Source organism: Palaemon carinicauda, chromosome 7 (genome assembly GCF_036898095.1).
Source record: "Palaemon carinicauda isolate YSFRI2023 chromosome 7, ASM3689809v2, whole genome shotgun sequence".
Classification (NCBI taxonomy): Eukaryota; Metazoa; Arthropoda; class Malacostraca; order Decapoda; family Palaemonidae; genus Palaemon; species Palaemon carinicauda.
In genome coordinates, this window is record NC_090731.1 from 85,789,223 (window position 1) to 85,809,222 (window position 20,000).

The following is a 20,000-nucleotide window of genomic DNA, read 5'->3' on the forward strand; positions in this document are numbered from 1 at the left end:
ATTGACAGTCCCAATCAATTAGCTGTTCATTGCAGAATTAAACGGCAGGTTTTAAAACACTACCTGCCGCCACCACATAATGCTTCAGTTCATGGACCTGCTTAGCATAGTGTTTGTAGAACACTCTGGATGATTTCCATCCAGAATATGAGCGAAGTCGCACGAAGTCCATATACTGAAAAAAGTTCAGTGATGAAGCAATTTTTCTCGGATCATGACCTGCGGGAGTACTGTCAGGATCCGCTCTACGAATAAAGTAGGTGAGTTTCGCCCTCAGTTGTTTCAGGGATAAGTTTGATTCAGAGGTTTCTCCTTTAAAGAGCTGTCCTCCCCTGAAGTCTGAAGTTCTACGAAGATAGACCTTTAAACACTCTACAGGACATTGAGAGACATCTTCCTTCAGAGGGCAGATTCTCCAGGGACCCCACCTCTTAGTGGGTAGCTCGTTCTTAGCAAGAAAGGTTGGATCAGGGAAAAGATTCAGTTCTCCCGCTTCTGTGAACTGAATGTGGCCCTCATCTCTAGATAGGGCCACTATTTCACTAACTCTAGCCCCAGAGGCTATAGCGAACAGAAAGATAACCTTTTGGGTTAGATCCTTAAGGGAACATGATGGCAAAGTCTAAAGCTTTCTCTGAAAAGGGGAAAGATATGGAGGAAGGAGCAATAAAGGTGGGGTGCCTCTTGCTCAGTGCTGAGACTTTGGAGTTGGTGTACCCGGCTCCTTTCAAGGCTTTTAGGAGGATGGCTTGCGCCTTGTCATGCTTGAAGGCAATGACTTCTTTAGGTACTGTTTCCTCACAGGATGCATATTCATCCCGCAGTCTCACGTAACAGTCTGGGTAAGCTGAAAAGCTAGGCCAGAACTCGAGATCTTCAATTAGTTTGGCTCCTAACTTCTCTGAGACGAATAATTTCCCATTCATAATGAGCATATGCTCCGCATACCTCCAGGGGTTGGTTTTGGAGCAGTGAGGGAGATCCAACACTCTAAGGGGCTTCTTAGTGGAGCCCCTGGAATGTCCAGGGTGGACCGCCCTTTCCTGTAGCAGTATCTGCTGTTGCTTGGTAGACTGCTTCATCGTCTCCTGTTCCTTCTGGAATGATACCAACATCCGCTAGATTGACGTGAGGATCGCTTCGCTCTTGTCGACCTGTGCAGCTGGTTGAGGAGTTGGGGCTGAAGAGGTTGGCGGCATAGGTTGGTATACTATCAAAGCGAACTGAGGGTCTTCAGTTAATGTTGAAACGGATCCTTCTTCCTCCGCTTGTGGTTGTTCCACGTCTTCTTCAGGGCCTCCTTGCAGTAGGTCCTGTTCCGTGTCAGTGGACACTTCTGACATCCTTTCTTGGTGGATGTCCATGCCTTCCAGTGCCTTGTTTATGTCCGTGTCGATCTTCAGCTGGACGAGAGGAGGCTGGACCTGTTCCTGGGGCCCTACCGCGTTTGGTAGAGCCTTGGGGAACAGAACGCACCTTAGGGAGTCGTTGGGTAAGTATGGTCCCGGAGAGTTCTTTTGGAACCATCTTACCCACTTGCGAAGGGTTTCCCTCGCTGTGTCCCTAGTCTCTATGTTGACTGGGAGGGCTTCTCCAAAGCCGTTGGCCACCAGGGTTGAGAAGGTGGGGCAGCCCTTCGAGTCCCAATGCCATAGGACTCTCGACACGATACAGCAGGGGGGCATGAGTCCTGCACATCGTGTGTCCACAAAAGTCTTTGCCCTTGTGGTTGCAGAAGAGGGCTGCACACTTCTCCATCGGCTCCTCCTGTAAAGGAAAAGAGCCCAATGAGTATCATGGTTTTTATATCATTGATATAAAAGCATACATTTTTATTAACAATAGTAATCATCACTATTATATATAATAGCTTAGGATAGTAAGCTTGAAAGGAGGTAGAAAAGACACATATCTGTGTTTCCTCTCCCAGGACATTGCTGAGACCTCTGTCAGTAATAATATTTGGTTTCCCTGGTAGGGAGAATACAAGGTAGAAAAAACTCTAGGGACTAGAGTTCAAGTTAGTAAGTGTCTATACTAACATTATCCACCTGTAGTATATATTAATACTGATCGGTGATTTTTAGGGTCCTGATGATCGAAAAAAACCATCTGGGTGTTGAGGAAGTACTCAAACCTCGACATATATCGTGGTCCCAACAATAGACAGCGATAGGAAACAGAGTATGTTAGGAAACGTGTACTGCTGTATAATTGTATACTGTAGTTCAGCCGGCGGCACTGCCGAGGTTAAGTTAGTACCTGGCGGCACTAACTGATAGAGAGAGAGGAAGCATTAAGGAAGGAGAGTTTCCTATTATTATGGTTTAGCACAATAATTGTAAGTGTAGGAGGACTATCAGGCCACCTACTGTCTCCTTGCCAGAATGAGAGTTCCAATGGAAGTGGTAAGAATCTATCTGATTCTGGCTTCCACCCATCCACAAAAGGCCTGCCGCCGGCTATACCGCCGGCGGCAATAATTGTGGATGGTAGTCCAAGAGAGGGCTGAGGACTTCCCAAAGTAAGGTTAGGTTTCCCACCGGCACCCGTCAGGGCCGGCTCAATCTTCCCCCCAATAATATTCACTTCCAGTGAAGGAAGGAAGTAAGGGGGAAGGTGGCTGAGGCGGCTGAACTAACTGCCACCGGCAGGGCACCAGCCGGTAACGCAGTCAACCTAGCAAGCCGGGATGACTGTCAGAATACCGGTGAATGTGTGTTGTGACGGCTATGACATCACCAAAGGACAGAAGGAAAAGGGAAAGGGTCTTATAGTTCATTGAAATGAGAGGTAGCGGCAGGTATGCCGCCTACCTTCAACACTGAACTGAGGAAGCATGGCTTCCTGTGCTGACGACATCGTCGGCGGCAGAGGAAACATGGTTCCTTAGCTGGCGACATTGTCAGCGGCAAGACAAGGGCACCCTGAGTTAATTACTATCTAACTCAAAGCCGGAGGTGACAAGAACTCTGTTCTACTCGACGGCAATGAAGAAAGACAGTGGTTTCCGCCTGTGGCGGCGGCGGCAGTCAAGGAGGGAGGGAGGAAGGGTTTTGCCTCTTATCTCTGCGAGAGAATGTATATCGAACCTTATTCATAGATTCTAGAGAATGTAAGTTCTCATCCGAATCAATAAGGAACGATAGAGTGAGGCTAAACACGGGGAATTACTTTACTAACATATATATGAGCGAGGCTAGCCTAGCACTGGTAGGATCCCCGGCCAAGGTTGGTACCGCCGGGGTTCCCGCCGCATACGAAAAGTAAAGTTACATAATAGGAAGAGGAATAATACATATACAGTGGTACCTCTACATACGAATTTAATTCGTTCCACAACCAACTTCGGATGTAGAAAATGATCGGATGTAGAAACGAATTTTCCCATAAGAATACATGGTAATTCATTTAATTCGTTCCTCAGCCTAAAAACCCATAATAAATCCTTAATAAATGGCTACACGTAATTACACATAACAATAACATAACTGCATAATATGAAAGAAGCATTTAAAAAGATAATTATAAAGAAATAATAAATAAAAAATGTGTTTTATTGCCACTTTACCTTAGAGACAGGCCAACGCAGGTGTAGGATTTGCTACGCCAGGAGACGGACGATCGGCGAGAAGGTAGACATGGTGTTAACATGTTCTTTAAATAAATACTCTCTCTCTCTCTCTCTTTCTCTCTCTCTCTCTCTCTCTCAGAAAAAAATTGATAGACGTCTCTAACACTTAACAGTGAAGAAGAACAAGTCTCTCTCTCTCTCTCTCTCTTGTTCTTCTTCATTGTTAAGTGTTAGAGACGTCTATTAATTTTTTCTGAGAGAGAGAGAGAGAGAGAGAGAGAGAGAGAGAGAGAGAGAGAGAGAGAGAGAGAGAAAGAGAGAGAGAGAGAGAGAGAGAGAGAGTGTTCTTCTTCACTGTTAGTGTTAGAGACGTCTATTAATTTTTTCAGAGAGAGAGAGAGAGAGAGAGAGAGAGAGAGAGAGAGAGAGAGAGAGAGAGAGATTAAACAAAAATGAGAGATTAAACAAAAATGTGTTGTGTACATATGATTTTTAACAGCGTTAACGAGTTGAAAGACAGTTAAATGTAACTTAAAAAACAATATCAGCGAATCTGAATTCCTTTATTAACTAAAACAAATATTGATACAAACACACTCGTGTGCGTATGCGCAAACACACACACACACACGCACGAGGAGACACAATCGGTGAGGAGGTAGAGATGGTGAGTGGTGACTGCGATAACATACCGTAACTTACACTACGGAAATTTTATTCTAACTTAGCTTATTTATTTTTTTATTCTTATTTTCATATTTCATATTTTTTACATCTTTTTTCTTTTGATTTTTTATTTTCATCACTTTCAGTGACGAGTTACAGTATGTTATCGCAGTCACCATCTCTACCTCCTCCCCGACCGTCTCTCTTACTGCGTAGCAATTTTTGCACATGTGTGTGTGTTTGTGCATACGCACACGAGTGTGTTTGAATCAATATTTGTTTTAGTTAATAAAGGAATTCAGATTAGCTGTTATTACTTTCTTAGTTACATTTAATTGTTTTTCAACTCGTTGGCGCTGTTAAAAATCATATGTACTCTAAACACATTTTTATTTAATCTCTCTCTCTCTCTCTCTCTCTCTCTCTCTCTCTCTCTCTCTCTCTCTCTCTCGGAAAAAAAATAATAGACGTATCTAACACTATAACAGCGAAGAAGAACGAGAGGGAGAGAGAGAGAGAGAGAGAGAGAGAGAGATTTTATTTAAAGAACATGTTAATGCTATGTTTAGAGAGAAACAGAAAAAGAGAGGAGTCTTATTTAAAAGAGCTTGTTAATGCTATCATGGTTTTCTTTGCTTCACTTTTTCCTTTCTTTCTGTTCATCACGCTGGCCCTTCTCACAAATGATCGTTGCCAACAATCTCTCTGTCCTTTATCCCTATCAACAAAAGGCGTTCTATCTCTTCCAGGGTATTGCTACGATGTCTTGTAATAATGGTGAACCCCTTTGATGGTTATTTGCTTTAATGGCTGCCTTCAGCTTGATGATCCTCAAGATCATAGGCCTATTCCGGCCATATTGTTTAGCCATACAGTATCACTCACATGCACACTGCTCTCATGTTTTTCTATAATTTCTTGCTTCAATTCTAATGAAAGAATTGCCTTCTTCCTGTACTGAAACTTGGCTTCTTAGGCACCATGATCATAGGTAAAATAAAAAAGGAAATGTGAGAAAAGGAAGAAAATAAGCACTGTTAATAACAGACCAAACAGAGGACAACCACACGATACACACAAGAATAGAGAACTGAGCACTCGACGCTCAATGGCGTAATGTTTACTTCGTGTGTCGAAATAAAATTCGGGTGTAGAGTCAAAAATTTGCTCGAATTTTACTTCGGATGTTGGAAAATTCGGATGTAGATACGTTCGTGTGTAGAGGTTCCACTGTATATGCAAAATCTTCACTTGTATAATTTGCCTAACTAGCTAACATTATAGCTTAATACCGGGAAATGTCACCCTACTGACTAAATAAAATGCAATAGTAACAGGCAACTACAGTCATAAAATAGCTGCCTCCGGTTCGTGGCAACGCTCAACCCAACACACCTAAATTATTGGAATTTAATTGTGAGAAGGGAGCATAAAATTATACACAGGAAAGAATTAATACTCAACTTTCCAAGAGATGAAGATGCTGAAGATTGCATGAAGATTATTACGAAAACTTGCAACAAAACACTGGGATAACGCTGGGAGAACACCTAGCTTATAGCGCTACAAGTAAAGGAATAGCGGCCGGTAGTAGTACGGATAGAAGACCCACCAGGTACCTAGAATGGCACCCCCTTCTTTCGCCACTCTTCCCCTTTACATCAAAGAGTTAAATCTATTCGGGGTGAAGATTGCTATGTGTCGTATCTAAAAAATACGTCCCCTAATATTATGCGATATCCTTAATTGGATAATCACGCCAAGAGTTAGAATCCTGAAGCCCATAGGTTTATTTCTCTGGGAGTATCACTGTAGCAAATATCCCTTAGAAGGCTACCTAAAGGAACCCTTCCATCAGGACGACATGGCCCGAGCCCAAAAATCAAACTTTTATGCTCACTATGGTGCCCTTCATAAGCTACTCATTGCAATCTATTACTCAAAATTCAATAATGATGCTAAGAAAAGAACCACCGACTCCCAGTTAGCATTTGAAAACAAGGGCCTCATGATTAACATGGTCAAAGGGAACGCTACAATCAAGGCTAATCATACGAACTTCCTGACCCCAATCAAGGGATTTCTCTACAGCATTGATTGAAGTGAGCGCTCGTACGCATAACACATGCCTGGGTGACACACATTTGGATGAAGCGTATCTGGATGAGGCGTGTCCCGGAGAGGTGCATTTGGATGAAACTCGTCTGGGTGAAGCACTCCTGCAGGAGACGAATTCTGATGCCTCCCTTCAAGAGGAGGTGTGCTTAGAAGTTCGCCGAGGCGCATGAGGTTGAGGTGCTCTTGGAAGTCTCATGTGGAGGAGGAGCACTTTGATAAGGTGTGTCTAGAAGCTGTGCGCGTAAAATGACTGATTTCTGGTTGAGGTATGCTTTGATCAGGCATGTCTGGTAGAGGCACGTATGGGTGAGGCTCCCTGGAGGAGGCACACTTCAGAACCTCTTCCTTGGTTAAGTTACATCTGGAGGAAGAGTGCCTACAAGATGACCTTACAGACGAAGCACTTCTGTAAGAGGCGTGTGAGGTAAAGGCACATCTGCATGCTCTACTATCATCTTCTGATGAGAAAGGATAAGGCAAAAGTTGATGTACAACCCTGCAAGCATGCTACAAAGAGCTCCGCTACGAAGGAGGACTCCTTCGATGATAGTTAGGGTCAGGGACTTGCTTTTCAAACTTTATATCCTTGGCCTTTTGCAGGGAGGATGCCGTAGGGCGCTTCTCTCGGGAAGACCGCCTAGGAGAAAATTTCTCCTCAGAAGCCTCATTAGATGGACTGGAAGCTACTACAGGCTTCACACCAGACACAGAAAGGCCGAAGTCCTTAAAGGCCAAGGCTGGAGACTGCAGGCTGCTGTGTGGCTGTAAGGGCCTGCTTAAAATGCTCCTCCAAGGGAAGGGAGAAGCAGTCAACCCCAAAGAGGGGATCTACATTCATAAGACATCATCCTTCTAAAAAAGCAAAGACTTTGCCTGAAGAGAAGGGCCTCCATTTCTCCAGGGAAAATGGAAGGATCCCCTTATCCTAGGACTTGCCTTAAAGTTAAAGGGTCACCCCTCTTCTCTGACTGACCAGCGGAGATCATCGAAGAATAGTCAGAAGGGAGAGAACCGGGCCCTCTTCGACCTTGAGAAAGACCTGAGGAAGAAGGGTCCCTCATAGACTACTTCTTCTGTCACCTGCTGTACTTCTTCTACTGGAAGGCTGATCAGTCCTGACACTCATCACAGGGCAACCCTTGACTGCATGAGTGCCCCTGCAGGAGAATACAGTTGATGAGAATCTGCTGCCGGGCACTCATAACTGTGTCATAGGTTTACAGCGGCACACCAGATACTCCCGCATGTCTATTGGTATCCTTGAGAACACACATCATAAACATGCTGGAAGAGAAAGAAAATTGTTAATTTCTGTCAGTAAACTAAGAAGCTCAGAGAGAAAGTCCGTTTCATCAACGGCTGAAGTCAAAGTGGTTTGTCAGTGAGCAAGTAGGGGTGGGGCAGTTCTACCCCTGACTGGACTGGTAATTACCAGCCAGTTGTTAACACCTCATTAAAACTTTTAACTGCCATATTCCAACTTCGCTGTTATTATACTCCAATGTAAAGGACGATGGTTTGTATATGTGTGTGAACAAATTTCAATAATACATTGCATATTATTGAAGGGAATCTTAGGACTGACCAAATAAATGTGATATCTGGAAATGTAAAGCTACCGGGTATTCATTTGATAACTATGATCAAATATATATGCCATCTTAAGCTGTAAGTGATTCCCAACCAAAACAATTATAACAAAAAGCTTTATCATACCTGCTCACGGAGGAGGGTGAGGATCTTGGTGAAAATGGTATTGTGGTTGTTCCATCGCAACGCCAGATAACCTTCGGTCATTCTGGTCTTAGGCTACCACCTGCAAAAAAAGAAAATTTAAACAATCTAAATACAGGGGGTATACCATAAACTTAAAATGGAAAAAAGTATAGGAAAATTATAACCAACATCAATAAACAATATCAAAATACAGCAAAACCTAACAAGGATGAAGTAAGGACAATGCAAAAGGTCTTACAGGTAACCACAGTTAAGGATGATGCTTCAAGTAATATGTATTGATAAAAAACCTTCCCACTTCATTCCATTCCAAATACCAACAATATAAATTATGTTTATTCAAAAATAATCTGAAACTTGGGTATGACCATTAACACTAGGGACATAGACTATTGACACTAACTGTAAATGTAATACAATGAATTATAATTTTGTAAAGTAATATTATCCTAAGATAATTCATAAACTTCTGCAACACTGAAGAGGTTGGATCCTATATACAATACACATTCCTCACTATGATGGAAATTCTTCTCATTTTAATAGTTCAGAAAAGAATGTTTGCAGCATAATCAATAATTCGCTCAAAATCTATTTTTGGGTGAGATAGCCATGTCGTCCTGATGGAAGTTCCTATTAGTAGCTTCCTAAGGGATATATGTACTACAGTGATACTCCCAGAGAATTTACCTTTAGGTCTCCAGAATTCCAACTCCTGGCGCGAATATCCTTAAAATTTCTCTCAAGGATATCGATAATATCAGGGGACGTATTCTTGAAACGTCACATAGCAACTGTGCCCCTAATAGTGTTTACGCTTCGAGGGGGAAAGTGGCAAATTTAGAAGGGGAGCCGTATTAAGGTTACCCTAGTTCCCATACTACTATTGAGTATCACAACAGCGCCATATCCAAGATGGCGAACATTCCTTGCAGCATTGAGCATGGTGCTACAGATACAGTAGTTTCGGGAGGGATTCGGTGAAGATCTTTTTAGAAAAGGAGGGTGGGTCCATCAGGACGACATGGCTATCTCACACAAAAATAGATTTTTGGCTTCGCTCAAAATCCGTTTTTGGGCTCAAGCCATGTCGTCCTGATGGAAGCATACCAGAGCATTAATGTATCAGTGGATTTTCATCAGTGCCTTAACCTTGGGACAATATTTCTATGGTCATCTGGACCATTTGAGACAAATGACGTTACCGTTATCCGTCACCATCACTAATCATAAACAATGTTAGTGCTTCCTGCCCCCTACAGGGAAGAGTCATTCTAGACGGTAGAAAAGGGGCCTCAAGGTTAGCATATATTGTATGAACAAACATAAGTATACACTGGGTATACAAACGGTCTCACGGTTTGTACATATTGCCGAAACAATATCAGTGTCCATTATATCCATTGTTTGCAAGCATACAATGATATGAAGTATACTTTACATGAGTAAGTCAAAGAACTCTGGCATCTTAAATATGCAAATTGTCGGGCGAATTAGGACGCAATTTACATTCTAACAGACATTTATTTCTAATAAATGACTAAATGAATTAACAAGAAAAACGAATGTAGCATGATAAAGGAATTATACATGCGGCATATACAGAAATTATTTTCCCTTTTTTTGAAAGGGAAAAAATGATGAGTGCCACTCTCAGACTGAAGAAAAGTTTTTAATAAAATTTTCCTTCATAATTTCTGTACATGTTATATCCTATCGACACTGTGTACTACGTACACACGGCACGAGTGTTATCTGTATAATTCCACACCTGGGATTTTGAACAGATTTAGTGTCACCATTGTAACATGACAAATTCGTAAGTAATTTGTATTTTTCCTAACTATACAAACCTTAGCTATATAATGTGGGTAATTACTTTCGGCGTAGCTGAAATGACGAGCCCTTAGAATTTTAACGAGGGTTTACTACCCCACCGCTAGTTAGCGGGGGGGGGGGGGGGGGGGGGTTAGGGAGGGTGGCTTGCTAACCCCCCCACCCCCCACCCCACACACACACACACACCTGTGCTGAGTTCACTTTGCTTAGAGGTAGGACTTCACGAGGGATAGGGTTGGCGGGCAAGTTTGATTAAATAGCTAAGGTTTGTATAGTTAGGAAAAATACAAATTACCTACTAATTTGTCATTTGTTCAGTAACTGAAATACAAACCACGCTATTTAATATGGGTGACTCACCCCTTAGGAAGGGTGGTAAGTTCCGGCCAGTACTGGCTTTTGGCTTTGCCCATGGACTCAATATCTGAGTGTGTCAGCAATCAACAATAAGGAGTCCCTGCACCTTGCTATGCAAGGGCTGCGGCCTACGTAAGCTGTGTGTGAAGGTTTGAAGAGTGACTCGTCCTAGGAAGTTGACCTAAAGTCCTTTAGATGGAAACTTTAGGCTAGGACTCTCCCAATACCACCTCGTCAGGGTATGGGGACGTAACAGTATTAACTTAATACAAGGAACACAAGGAAACATGGTTTACCTGCAGAGGTTTGAGGTTAGCTGTGCAGAGAACCCAGGATGCTGCTTTCCACAAGAGAAGGGAGGATGAAGAAAAGAATAAGGGCCAGACATACCTTTTCATTCATGCAGACTAAGACCAGGTAACAATGTCCTCAATCCTCTGCTACTTGTCCATTAAGGAGCCTGAGGTTTAACCCAGCTGTTGTGCAGCCACCACAGGACCAATAGAGAACGTATTGAGTCTCCTGTGGGTCACGTCTTGCAGGTACTGGGCTGTGAAGGTCGTCTGACGCTTCCACACCCCTGCTTGTAGAACCTGGGTCACTGAGAAGTTCTTTTTGAAGGCCAGGGACGTAGCTACGCCCCTGACATCATGTGCTCTAGGGCGACGTGACAGAGGGTCAGGATTCTGGGATAAATGGATTACCTTCCGAATCCATGCCGAGATGGTATTCTTGGTAACCCTCCTCTTCATCTTCCCAGTGCTTACAAACAATGCCTGCACTTGGGGACGAACTGCAGCCGTTCTTTTAACCCTGGAAAGGTATGATGGGTCGTACGCGACCCCTACAGCATTTTCAAAACCTGTTTTTTCCCCATAAATCATCAGCTGTCTCGAATATGGAAGTGATCGACCTCTAAGGGGTGACTAGTCTACATGCCATTGTCTGCTTTAGGACTGATTTTCGTCTAACTTCCCTCCTTCCCCGTTTTTTTACCCCCCCAGGGGTCGACCTCAACCCTGACATACCTTTATAGGGGTAAGTGATCAAACAGCAAAGTTATTACATAATTATAAATTGTCGAACAGTGTTGATACTTGTTTGGTTCTTTATAGTTGGAAAGTGTGGATGGATGGTGTGTCTACCACTTGCATGACATTGGTTTTGGCTTAGATGCCATATATTGCCATGAGGTCCATTTTCTCTCAAATGCTAATTTCTGAACTTTTTTTATTTTTTGCAAATTTGATTTTTTTCTATTTATTTTGAATTTATCTTCAATAATGGCCAGCAGGCAGTATTCCCTCGGCATGGATGTCATCAACACACTTCTAATGGAATTAAAAAGAGATGTTGATGATAATATGGAGCTTGCAACCCCATTCTTCATTTCAAGTGGTAGATTGGGCTGTAAGAGTTGTTGCGGTCTGCGGCCATTTTATTGACATACCCGAAAGGTAAGTTGGCATATCTCTATATATTCTTGTTCTGTATAGAATTCATGATATTTTGGTATATTTTAATGCATAAATATCATATTTCATAGGAGATACAATGATTTTCATAAGAAATTTACATTGTGAAACTAGGCCGTCAAAAAATTACCTTTAGATTTCGCCCCTGTTATAACAGTAAATTACATCTTAGTGCACATTTTATTATGTATTTCTGTTCTAGGATAATATGAGTTTATTCTATAAAAAAAAAATTAGCCTCTTCCTATTTCATTTGGGTACCCCAAAAAATTCATGAAATTTGGACAAATTTTTTTGGCCAAAAAAAGTTACCATTTTTTTTTCTCATTTCAGATCTTGACTTCTATGGGTCCAACTCATTTCCAGCAATTAAACGCTCTTGCCTTGCCATCTAAGAAGGTGTCCCTAAAGGGATTTATGTGTATATGTATATTTATATTTTTTGTGAATATTTACGTCGTCTTTTTTTTTGTACAGTATACTTAAATTTTTAATATATTTCCAATAAATAGTTATTTTGTAGATGGGTATCATTTATATTTTCAGTAGTTTTTAGCATTTTTTGAAGTATTTTAGTAAGTCAAACAATACAGATTGATGCATAACTAAATTTTTCCTGAATTTTTTTTGGAGTCTGGGTCACTCGCGACCGAGTATACCCTTAAAGGGGTGTCCGAGTAGCGTACCTATCCAGGGTTAAGATATAGCCTCAGACTCTTTACTGGGCACAGTAGGAGATGGTCTGGGTCATCTGTTACAAAACGAAGACTCGAAACCTGGAAAGAGTCGAACCGTGGGTCCGGCACTCCCGGATTCTGAGTCTTAGCAACAAACTCAGGGACGAATCTGAACGTTACCTCCCCCCATCCCCTTGAATGGGCGATGTCATACGAGAGACCATGAAGTTCACTGACTCGCTTGGCAGAGGCCAAAGCTAGTAGGAACACCATCTTCCAAGTCAGGTGGCGATCTGAAGCCTGGCGTAATGGTTCGTAGGGAGGTCTCTTAAGAGACCTGAAAACTCGAACCACGTTCCATGTAGGTGGTCTATCACTTCTGACTGAGGGCAGGTAAGTTCATAACTTTGTATGAGTAGGGAAAGTTCCAGCGAAGAAGAAATGTCCACTCCTTTGAGCCTGAAGGCTAGACTTAAGGCTGAGCGATTGCCTTTCACTGCCGAGACTGAAAGGTGCATTTCTTCTCGCAAATACACGAAGAACTCCGCTATTGCTGGAATAGTGGCATCGAGTGGAGAGATACCCCTTCCACGACACCAACCACAGAAAACTCTCCACTCTGCCTAGTAGACCCCTGCGGATGACCTTCACAGGTGTCCAGACATCCTGTTCGCAACTTGATGCGAAAATCCTCTCTGCGAGGAGATGCTGGATAGTCTCCAGGCGTGAAGTCGAAGTGAAGCTACGGCTTTGTGAAAGATGTTGACGTGTGGTTGTTTGATTAGCTCGTGTCGTGGAGGGAGTTCTCTCGGAAGTTCTGTTAGGAGTTGCAGAAGGTCCGGAAACCATTCTGCATGATGCCATAGCGGAGCTATTAGGGTCATCGAGAGATTGACCGATATTCTGGTCTTGTTGAGTACCCTCCTCATCAGACAGAACGGGGGAAAGGCGTAAACATCGATGTTGTCCCAACATTGTTGAAAGGCATCTTGACAGAGTGCCTTGGGATCCGGGACTGGGGAGCAGTACAGCGGAAGCTTGAAGTTCAACGCTGTAGCGAACAGATTCAGAGTAGGGGATCCCCACAAAGTCAGGACTTTGTTGGCTACTAGATGATCCAAAGACCACTCAGTACTCACTATCTGAGATGCTCTGCTCAGATTGTCGGCTAGCTCATTCCTCTTGCCTGGAATGAAGCGAGCCGATAGTTGAATCGAGTGGACTTCGGTCCATCTCAGTATCTCTACTGCGAGATGGGATAGCTGCTCTGAAAAGGTACCTCCCTGCTTGTTGATGTAAGCCACTACTGTGGTGTTGTCGCTCATCACCACCACAGATCGACACGCCAGGTATTGTTGGAACTGTTGAAGGGCCAGGAATACGGCCTTCATTTCTAGCAGATTTATATGGAGGCACTTTTCTGATTCTGACCACAGGCCTGAGGTCCTGTGGTGCAGAACGTGGGACCCCCACCCTTTCTTTGAAGCATCCGAAAACAGCATCAAATCCGGGGGGAGGACGAGAAGATCCACTCCCTTTCGTAGGTTCTCGTCTGTCACCCACCACTGAAGATCCGTCCGTTCCACAGGACCCATCGTGTACTTAATTCCACGAGACTTGAGTCGCCATTGCAGAGATCTCATTCTGAGGCGACCATTGGGAACTAGACGGGCCAGGGATGAGAGGTGACCGAGGAGACGTAACCACAATTGGGCAGAGGATTTTCCCAAATAACCCCCAATGAAGGAGGCCGCTGAACCCGAGAAACCATCTCTCTTCAGCAGGCACTCGATAGTCGCCAGGCTTTCGTGGAACCTTAGGAAGTGCGACTGACACAGGAGGACTTCTCTTAGAGGAAGAGGCAACGGGGATATGACGCTAGAGCCTGAAGGTCTGAGAACCACTCACTCTCAGGCCACTACGGAGCCACGAGGGTCATCCTCGCGCCCCTGGACTGGAGGAGCCTGTTTAACACCCTCCTGAGGACCCCGAAGGGTGGGAAGGCGTAGATCCCCATGTTGTCCCAGGAGTGCTGAAATGCGTCTTCCATCTCGGCTCCTGGGTCTGGTACCGGCGAGCAGTAGACCGGGAGCTTCACGTCCAGTTTCGTCGTAAACAGGTCTATCACAGGGGAACCCCACCTCTCCAGGACTTCCCTGGCCACCTGAGGGTTCAGGGACCATACGGCGCTTAGGACCTGGCCTGCTGAAACCATCCCCTATGATGTTTCATTTTCCCTGAGATGTACGTGCCTCCTGTCGGCCTATTCCAGAATATTTTCTGTTATGAGGCAGAGCTCCCTGGAGTGAAGGCCTCCCTGTTTCTCGACATACGCCACCACCGCGGCGTTGTCGCACATCAGGGTATCGTCCTGCCCTCTAGCTCCCCTTCGAAAATTGACAGGGCCCTCTGAATGGCCAAGAACTCTAGGATGCTGATGTGGAGAGCTCTCTCTGCCTGCGACCACTGGCATTGTGCTGTGTGAGAGACCAGGTGGGCGCCCCATCCCTCCTTGGAGGCATCCGTGAAGAGCAACGTCTCTGGGGGGAATCCATCAGCGGGGTGCCCCGCCTGGAGTACTCCCTCAGGAACCACCACTGTAGGGCCACCCTCCCATAGGGGGACAGTGGGAACGCCTGAGTGGGGGAACCGGTCTGGCACCAGTGATCCTTTAGATTCAACTGAAGGGGCCTCAGTTTCATCCTGCCCTGAGGGACCAGTTTCTCTAAGGAGGCCAGGTGACCCAGTAGCCTCTGCCAGTCCTTGACCCTCATAGGCAGGCCCTGGAGGAATGGCCTGGAAATCTCCCCGAGGTTCTTGATGCACTCTTCAGAGGGGAAGGCACTCTATGAGGTCGTGTCCAGCTCCATCCCCAAGTATACCGTCCTTCTTACTGGTGTCAGCTGGGATTTCTCCATATTTACCAGGATACCCAGCTCCCCCCAGAAGAATAACAGAACGTCCCGTTGCTGCTCCAAGAGTCCCTCTGACACTTAAGGCAGCAACCAATCGTCTAGGTAACGCAGGAGTCGGAAGTTGCATTCGTACGCCCACTCTGACACCAAGGAGAACACTCTTGTGAAAACCTGAGGGGCCGTGGATAGGCCGAAGCATAGGGTGGTGAATTGGTAAGTTCCCTTAACCCCCTTCAGCCTTGATAGACTTGTTCAGGGCCGAGAGGCCTATCACGGCCCTCCAACGCCCCCGAGGACTTCTGGACTAGGAAGAGTCTGGAGGGAGCACTTTGTGGGAGTAGTCCCGGGATGCAAGGTGTCCGCCCCAGGGTCCCTTACCAGGGTAGGGGTCTCGTCCAGGAAGGGGACCTGGTAGTCTTCCTTCACAACATGCCCTGTCCATGGGCCGGTTCCAGAATTCTCCCAACTTTGCCAATGTTTTGGAGGCATCCCTCCACCGGTGGCGAGGATAGTGGAAGGGGGGCCTTTCGCCCTACTTCCTCCTAAGGACCCGGGCTCCTCTGGCTCTCCTGGAGGAAGAGGACCAGGGTTTGAAGGGACTCGAGAATCCTTGAGGGGCCTTGAAGGAGGGCTGAGTCCTAAGAACTGCCTTCCTTCACGAGTCTCTCCATCGTCTGCTCCACCAGGTTCTCTGGCAACAGACCTTCCCCTTCTACTGGGGAGTTCTTAAGCAACCTGGAGTCTGTCCAGGATCCTTGAGCCAACTTAATGGCTTTGGTCCTGGACTGGAGAAGCTCTCGGAAGAGGTTCAGGCCTGCTTCGTTGGAGAGATCGTGGCTGGTTTGGAAAGTGGCAACTGCCGCAGACCACAAGTCCAACCAGGACATGTCGTGGGACAGGGACCAAGCGGAGGCCTCCATCGACAGGGTCTCCTGTAACGAGAAGGCCCCCATATCGAGGAGCGCCGCTGGGTGGGTCTGCCCGCCTCACTCGAATGGGGCCTCCCCCAGCATGGGGAGCTCACACCTCTAGACTCCTTCTGCGAGATCCCTACCCAATCCTGGCTACATGGGGCCTGCCGTTGGTGGGCAGCCGATGGACCGGCCGGAGAGACCCAGGAGCAGACCACGGGCCCTGCTCTCTTCATGGGGACCCCCATCCCATGGGCAGCCCCTGCTGCAGTGGGAATGGGGGAACCCCCATCAGCCTTCCTTGGTGAATGGGAACTGCCATGTCTGCGATGCCGCCTGTTCCTTCTGCTGCTGCGGCGCAAGCGTCGCCTCCGGGACGACCTGGAATATTTTCTAGAGTACCTCGAGGAAGACCACGAACCGCTCCTCTTGCGCCCCCTGCGCCTTTTCTCACGGGAGGAGGAATTCTCCGAGGAGGTCCCGTCTGAAGATCGATCTCCGTCGGAGGAAGAAGAACACTTGGCTCTCTTCTTTTTGTGAGGTTTGTCGTCCCGCGGGGTCACTGACCCGGTCTTCCCCACCCTGAGGGAGACGGTTCGTGGTGGGTGCATCGCACTCCGAGTACTCCGTCCAAAGGCTGCTCGACGTCTCTCGGTGAACTACCCGGCGTCCTTGGCACGGTTGACCAGGGCAGCGGAACAGTATCCGAAGAGCCCGTCACATAACACTCACGATATGGGTCGCACGTTCCCGATGACGGACCTGAAACAATACACAGAGAAGGCAGATCGGTTACCGGGGTTACGGCCGGAACCGCTACCAAGGGGAGCAGCTCCGCACCATGAGTTTGGGCTACAAACTCCTCCATGGAGGAGGTACCCACAAGGCACAAGCGCGCCCACAAAGACAATAACAAGGGATCCGCCGCAGGGTCTTCACCAGACGAAACAACGGGCTCAACAATCAGTTGAGGCCCAGCAACAGACTCACCTACGTCCCTGCCATAGACACTGGGGATGACCTTTGGAACTTCACCTGTACCGGAGTCGTCCTGGCAGCAGAAGACTCTACCGAGGTTTCCCTAAACATAGTACGTTTCTCCTTCTTGGCCTTCTTCTTCATCCCGACTAACTTCCATTACCAGTCGGGCCAAACGACGCATTCAGGTAAGTAGCATCCTTCGCTCACCTTTGTCCCCGACACGTGGAACAACGAGAATGCGGGTCAACCTCTTCCTTGGACAAGAAAGCGCCACACGCTTCTCTGCAGAAGGCCCAGGGCAACGATGATGAGCATCCATCACAGAGCAAAGAAACACACACAGGGAAAGAAAGGACACGGGAAAAACACAAGGGAACACAGGGAACATGAGGAGACCAAGTGGGAACCCCGAGGTCAGGGTCAGAGCGGGAGCGAGGTCAGTATGTGCACAACGAGAACTGAGGACTTGAGGTAAAGATGGCGGCCGGGTCCCGGCCGGCCATAGAGCTCCTCTGGACGATCCCTGGTCTGAGGAGCTAACAGTCATTTCATGTCCCACTGGATTGGACATAGTCGTATCCTGCCCAGAGGGACCAACTTTTCCAAGGACACCAGGTAACCCACGAGCCTCTGCCACTGATGAAGGTTGGCCGTTTCCCCCTCGGGAACAGTTGACTGACTTCTCCCTGGTGTTCGAGCCTCTCTGACGTGGGGAAGGCCTTGGCTTGGACCGAAAATGAATCCATTCCAAGGTACAGTGTCCTCGTGGAGGGAGATAGTTGGGACTTCTCCCAGTTCACAACAATCCCCAACTCGTTGCATGATTCCACCAACTTGTCCCTCTGCTTGATGAGGTCGCCCTTCGATCCCGAGAGGAGCCAGTCATCTAGGTACCTCAAGAGCCTGATACCCCTCTCGTGGGTACAACGCGACACCAGGGTAAAGACCTTCGTGAACACTTGGGGGCTGTGGAGAGACCGAAGCAGAGGGTGCAGAACTGGAAGACCTCTTCTCCCCACTTGAACTTGAGAAACTTCCTGCTGGAAGGGTGTACTGGGATTTGGAAATAAGCATCCTTTAGGTCTATGGACAGCATGAAGTCACCCTGCCTGATAGCAGCCACGACAGTGCGAGGGGTTTCCATCTTGAAAGGCGTCTTCCTGATGAATTTGTTGAGGAAGGAAAGTTCTATCACCGGTCTCCAACCTCCTGTGGCTTTCTCCACTAGGAGGAGCCGACTGAAGAACCCCAATTCTTGTAGGGGTGCTCATTGGACAGCGCCTTTCTGTAGTAACCTGCAGATCTCCTCTCCTAAGGCCAATCTCCTGGCCTTGTCCTTGGGAGTAGTAGTCTGGGCTTGTGCGCCCGTTATTAACGAGGGTAGGTCGTCCTCGAAGGGCAATCTGTACCCATCACGAAGGACTTGAATAGTCCATAGATCCGCGCCCTGGGCAGCCCATGCTTCCCACCGATAACTGAGGCATCCCCCCACTGAAGGGAGCATGGAAGAGGGGAGGGGGGGCTCTCTTCCTACTTCCTCCTAGGGAGCATGTTGCTGTGTGGTCGTCGGTTCTGTCTAAATCCCTGCCGACTGTTAGGAGGGGCGCTTCTGCCTGGGGCGGAGGAGGGCTGTGGGTGTCTGAACCAGCCTGGAGTGGCAGGAGCCTGTGGAGAGGGAGGCAGAGGCTTATTTACTGCTATAGGAGCCCTTGGTCTGGGAGCCTCCCTATTCCCATGATTATGATGTCTGGAAGAGAAGCTGGAGGCCCTGTGGAGAACGGCATCTCTGTTGTCCCTCCTCCAATTATCTAGGGCTTCAATTAACCTGTCATCAAACAGCGCCTCGTTTGGCAACGGCGAGTTTCGTAGGTTCCTTATTTCCCTCGAGGGAAGCCTCCTCAGCATCCTGTGAAGAACTGTGTCCCTCCTACGAAGGATGATGTTGGAAGCGGCTACCAGGGACTGTTCCGCTAGGAAGGAGATGGCCTTCCCTCCTGACACTGCAAGTTCCATAAACTGTTCCTTGGCCTGGTCCGACCAACCCGGTTGTTGCAGAGCCAAGGAACCCATGGCGTTGAACCACAGGTCCAACCACGAGGTGACAGAGAATGAAGACCACAGTGCTGACTCAAGGGCGATGATCTCCTGGATAGAAAAGGCTACTGAACCCCCGGTAACCTTATCCTCCAATAATCCTGGGGACAGGGATGCCAAGTTCCCCTCTACGGGTCTGGCCGTCTGTGGGAAATCCCCAGGGGCGTAAAATCTTCGATGCCTTACCCTCGGGTGAGGCAACAACTTCATTGACCCCGAGGCCTTCAGAGAATTCTTGGGGACGGTGACGGCCGCACTAATCTTCCCCAGCTTTCTGCCCACAGATGGGGCCAAGGGGAGAGACGTAGGGGGACGAGCTTCTCGAAGAATGCCAAACTGCTCCTCCAACAAAGAAACTTCCCCAGGAGGAACAACAGGGGCTGGCTCCAGCAGGTTATTGAGGTGCCTGATGAGCGCCAACACCCTGGAAAAAGAGGAGGAGTCTTCCACTGAAGGGTCTTCTGCCAGACCCTCCGATGACTGGTGGGCATCGTCTCCGAAGAGTCTCCCCTCCGGAGGTCCTATCCACGAAGGGGAGGATGAGCCCTGGGCAGAGCCTCTGCTCTACGCCCACTTGATGAGGCGTGATGGTCTAGGGAACCTCTATAACCTTGGGAGCCCCTTGAAGAATTTGATGACTGGCGACTGCCAGCCGC

At 47.1% G+C, this 20,000-nt stretch overlaps 1 protein-coding gene across 3 annotated transcripts in view; it reads right to left on the bottom strand.

Annotated features, from left to right (window-relative positions):
- The window catches only part of LOC137643954 (zinc finger and BTB domain-containing protein 24-like), a 271,442-nt gene that overhangs the window by 239,057 nt on the left and 12,385 nt on the right, over nt 1-20,000 (bottom strand). For all 3 annotated transcript variants that reach the window (XM_068376746.1, XM_068376745.1, XM_068376744.1), the window contains exon 2: nt 8,075-8,174. In XM_068376746.1, the coding sequence (XP_068232847.1) occupies nt 8,075-8,155 (81 nt within the window). In that variant the 5' untranslated portion in view covers nt 8,156-8,174. The remainder of the gene's footprint in view (nt 1-8,074; nt 8,175-20,000) is intronic.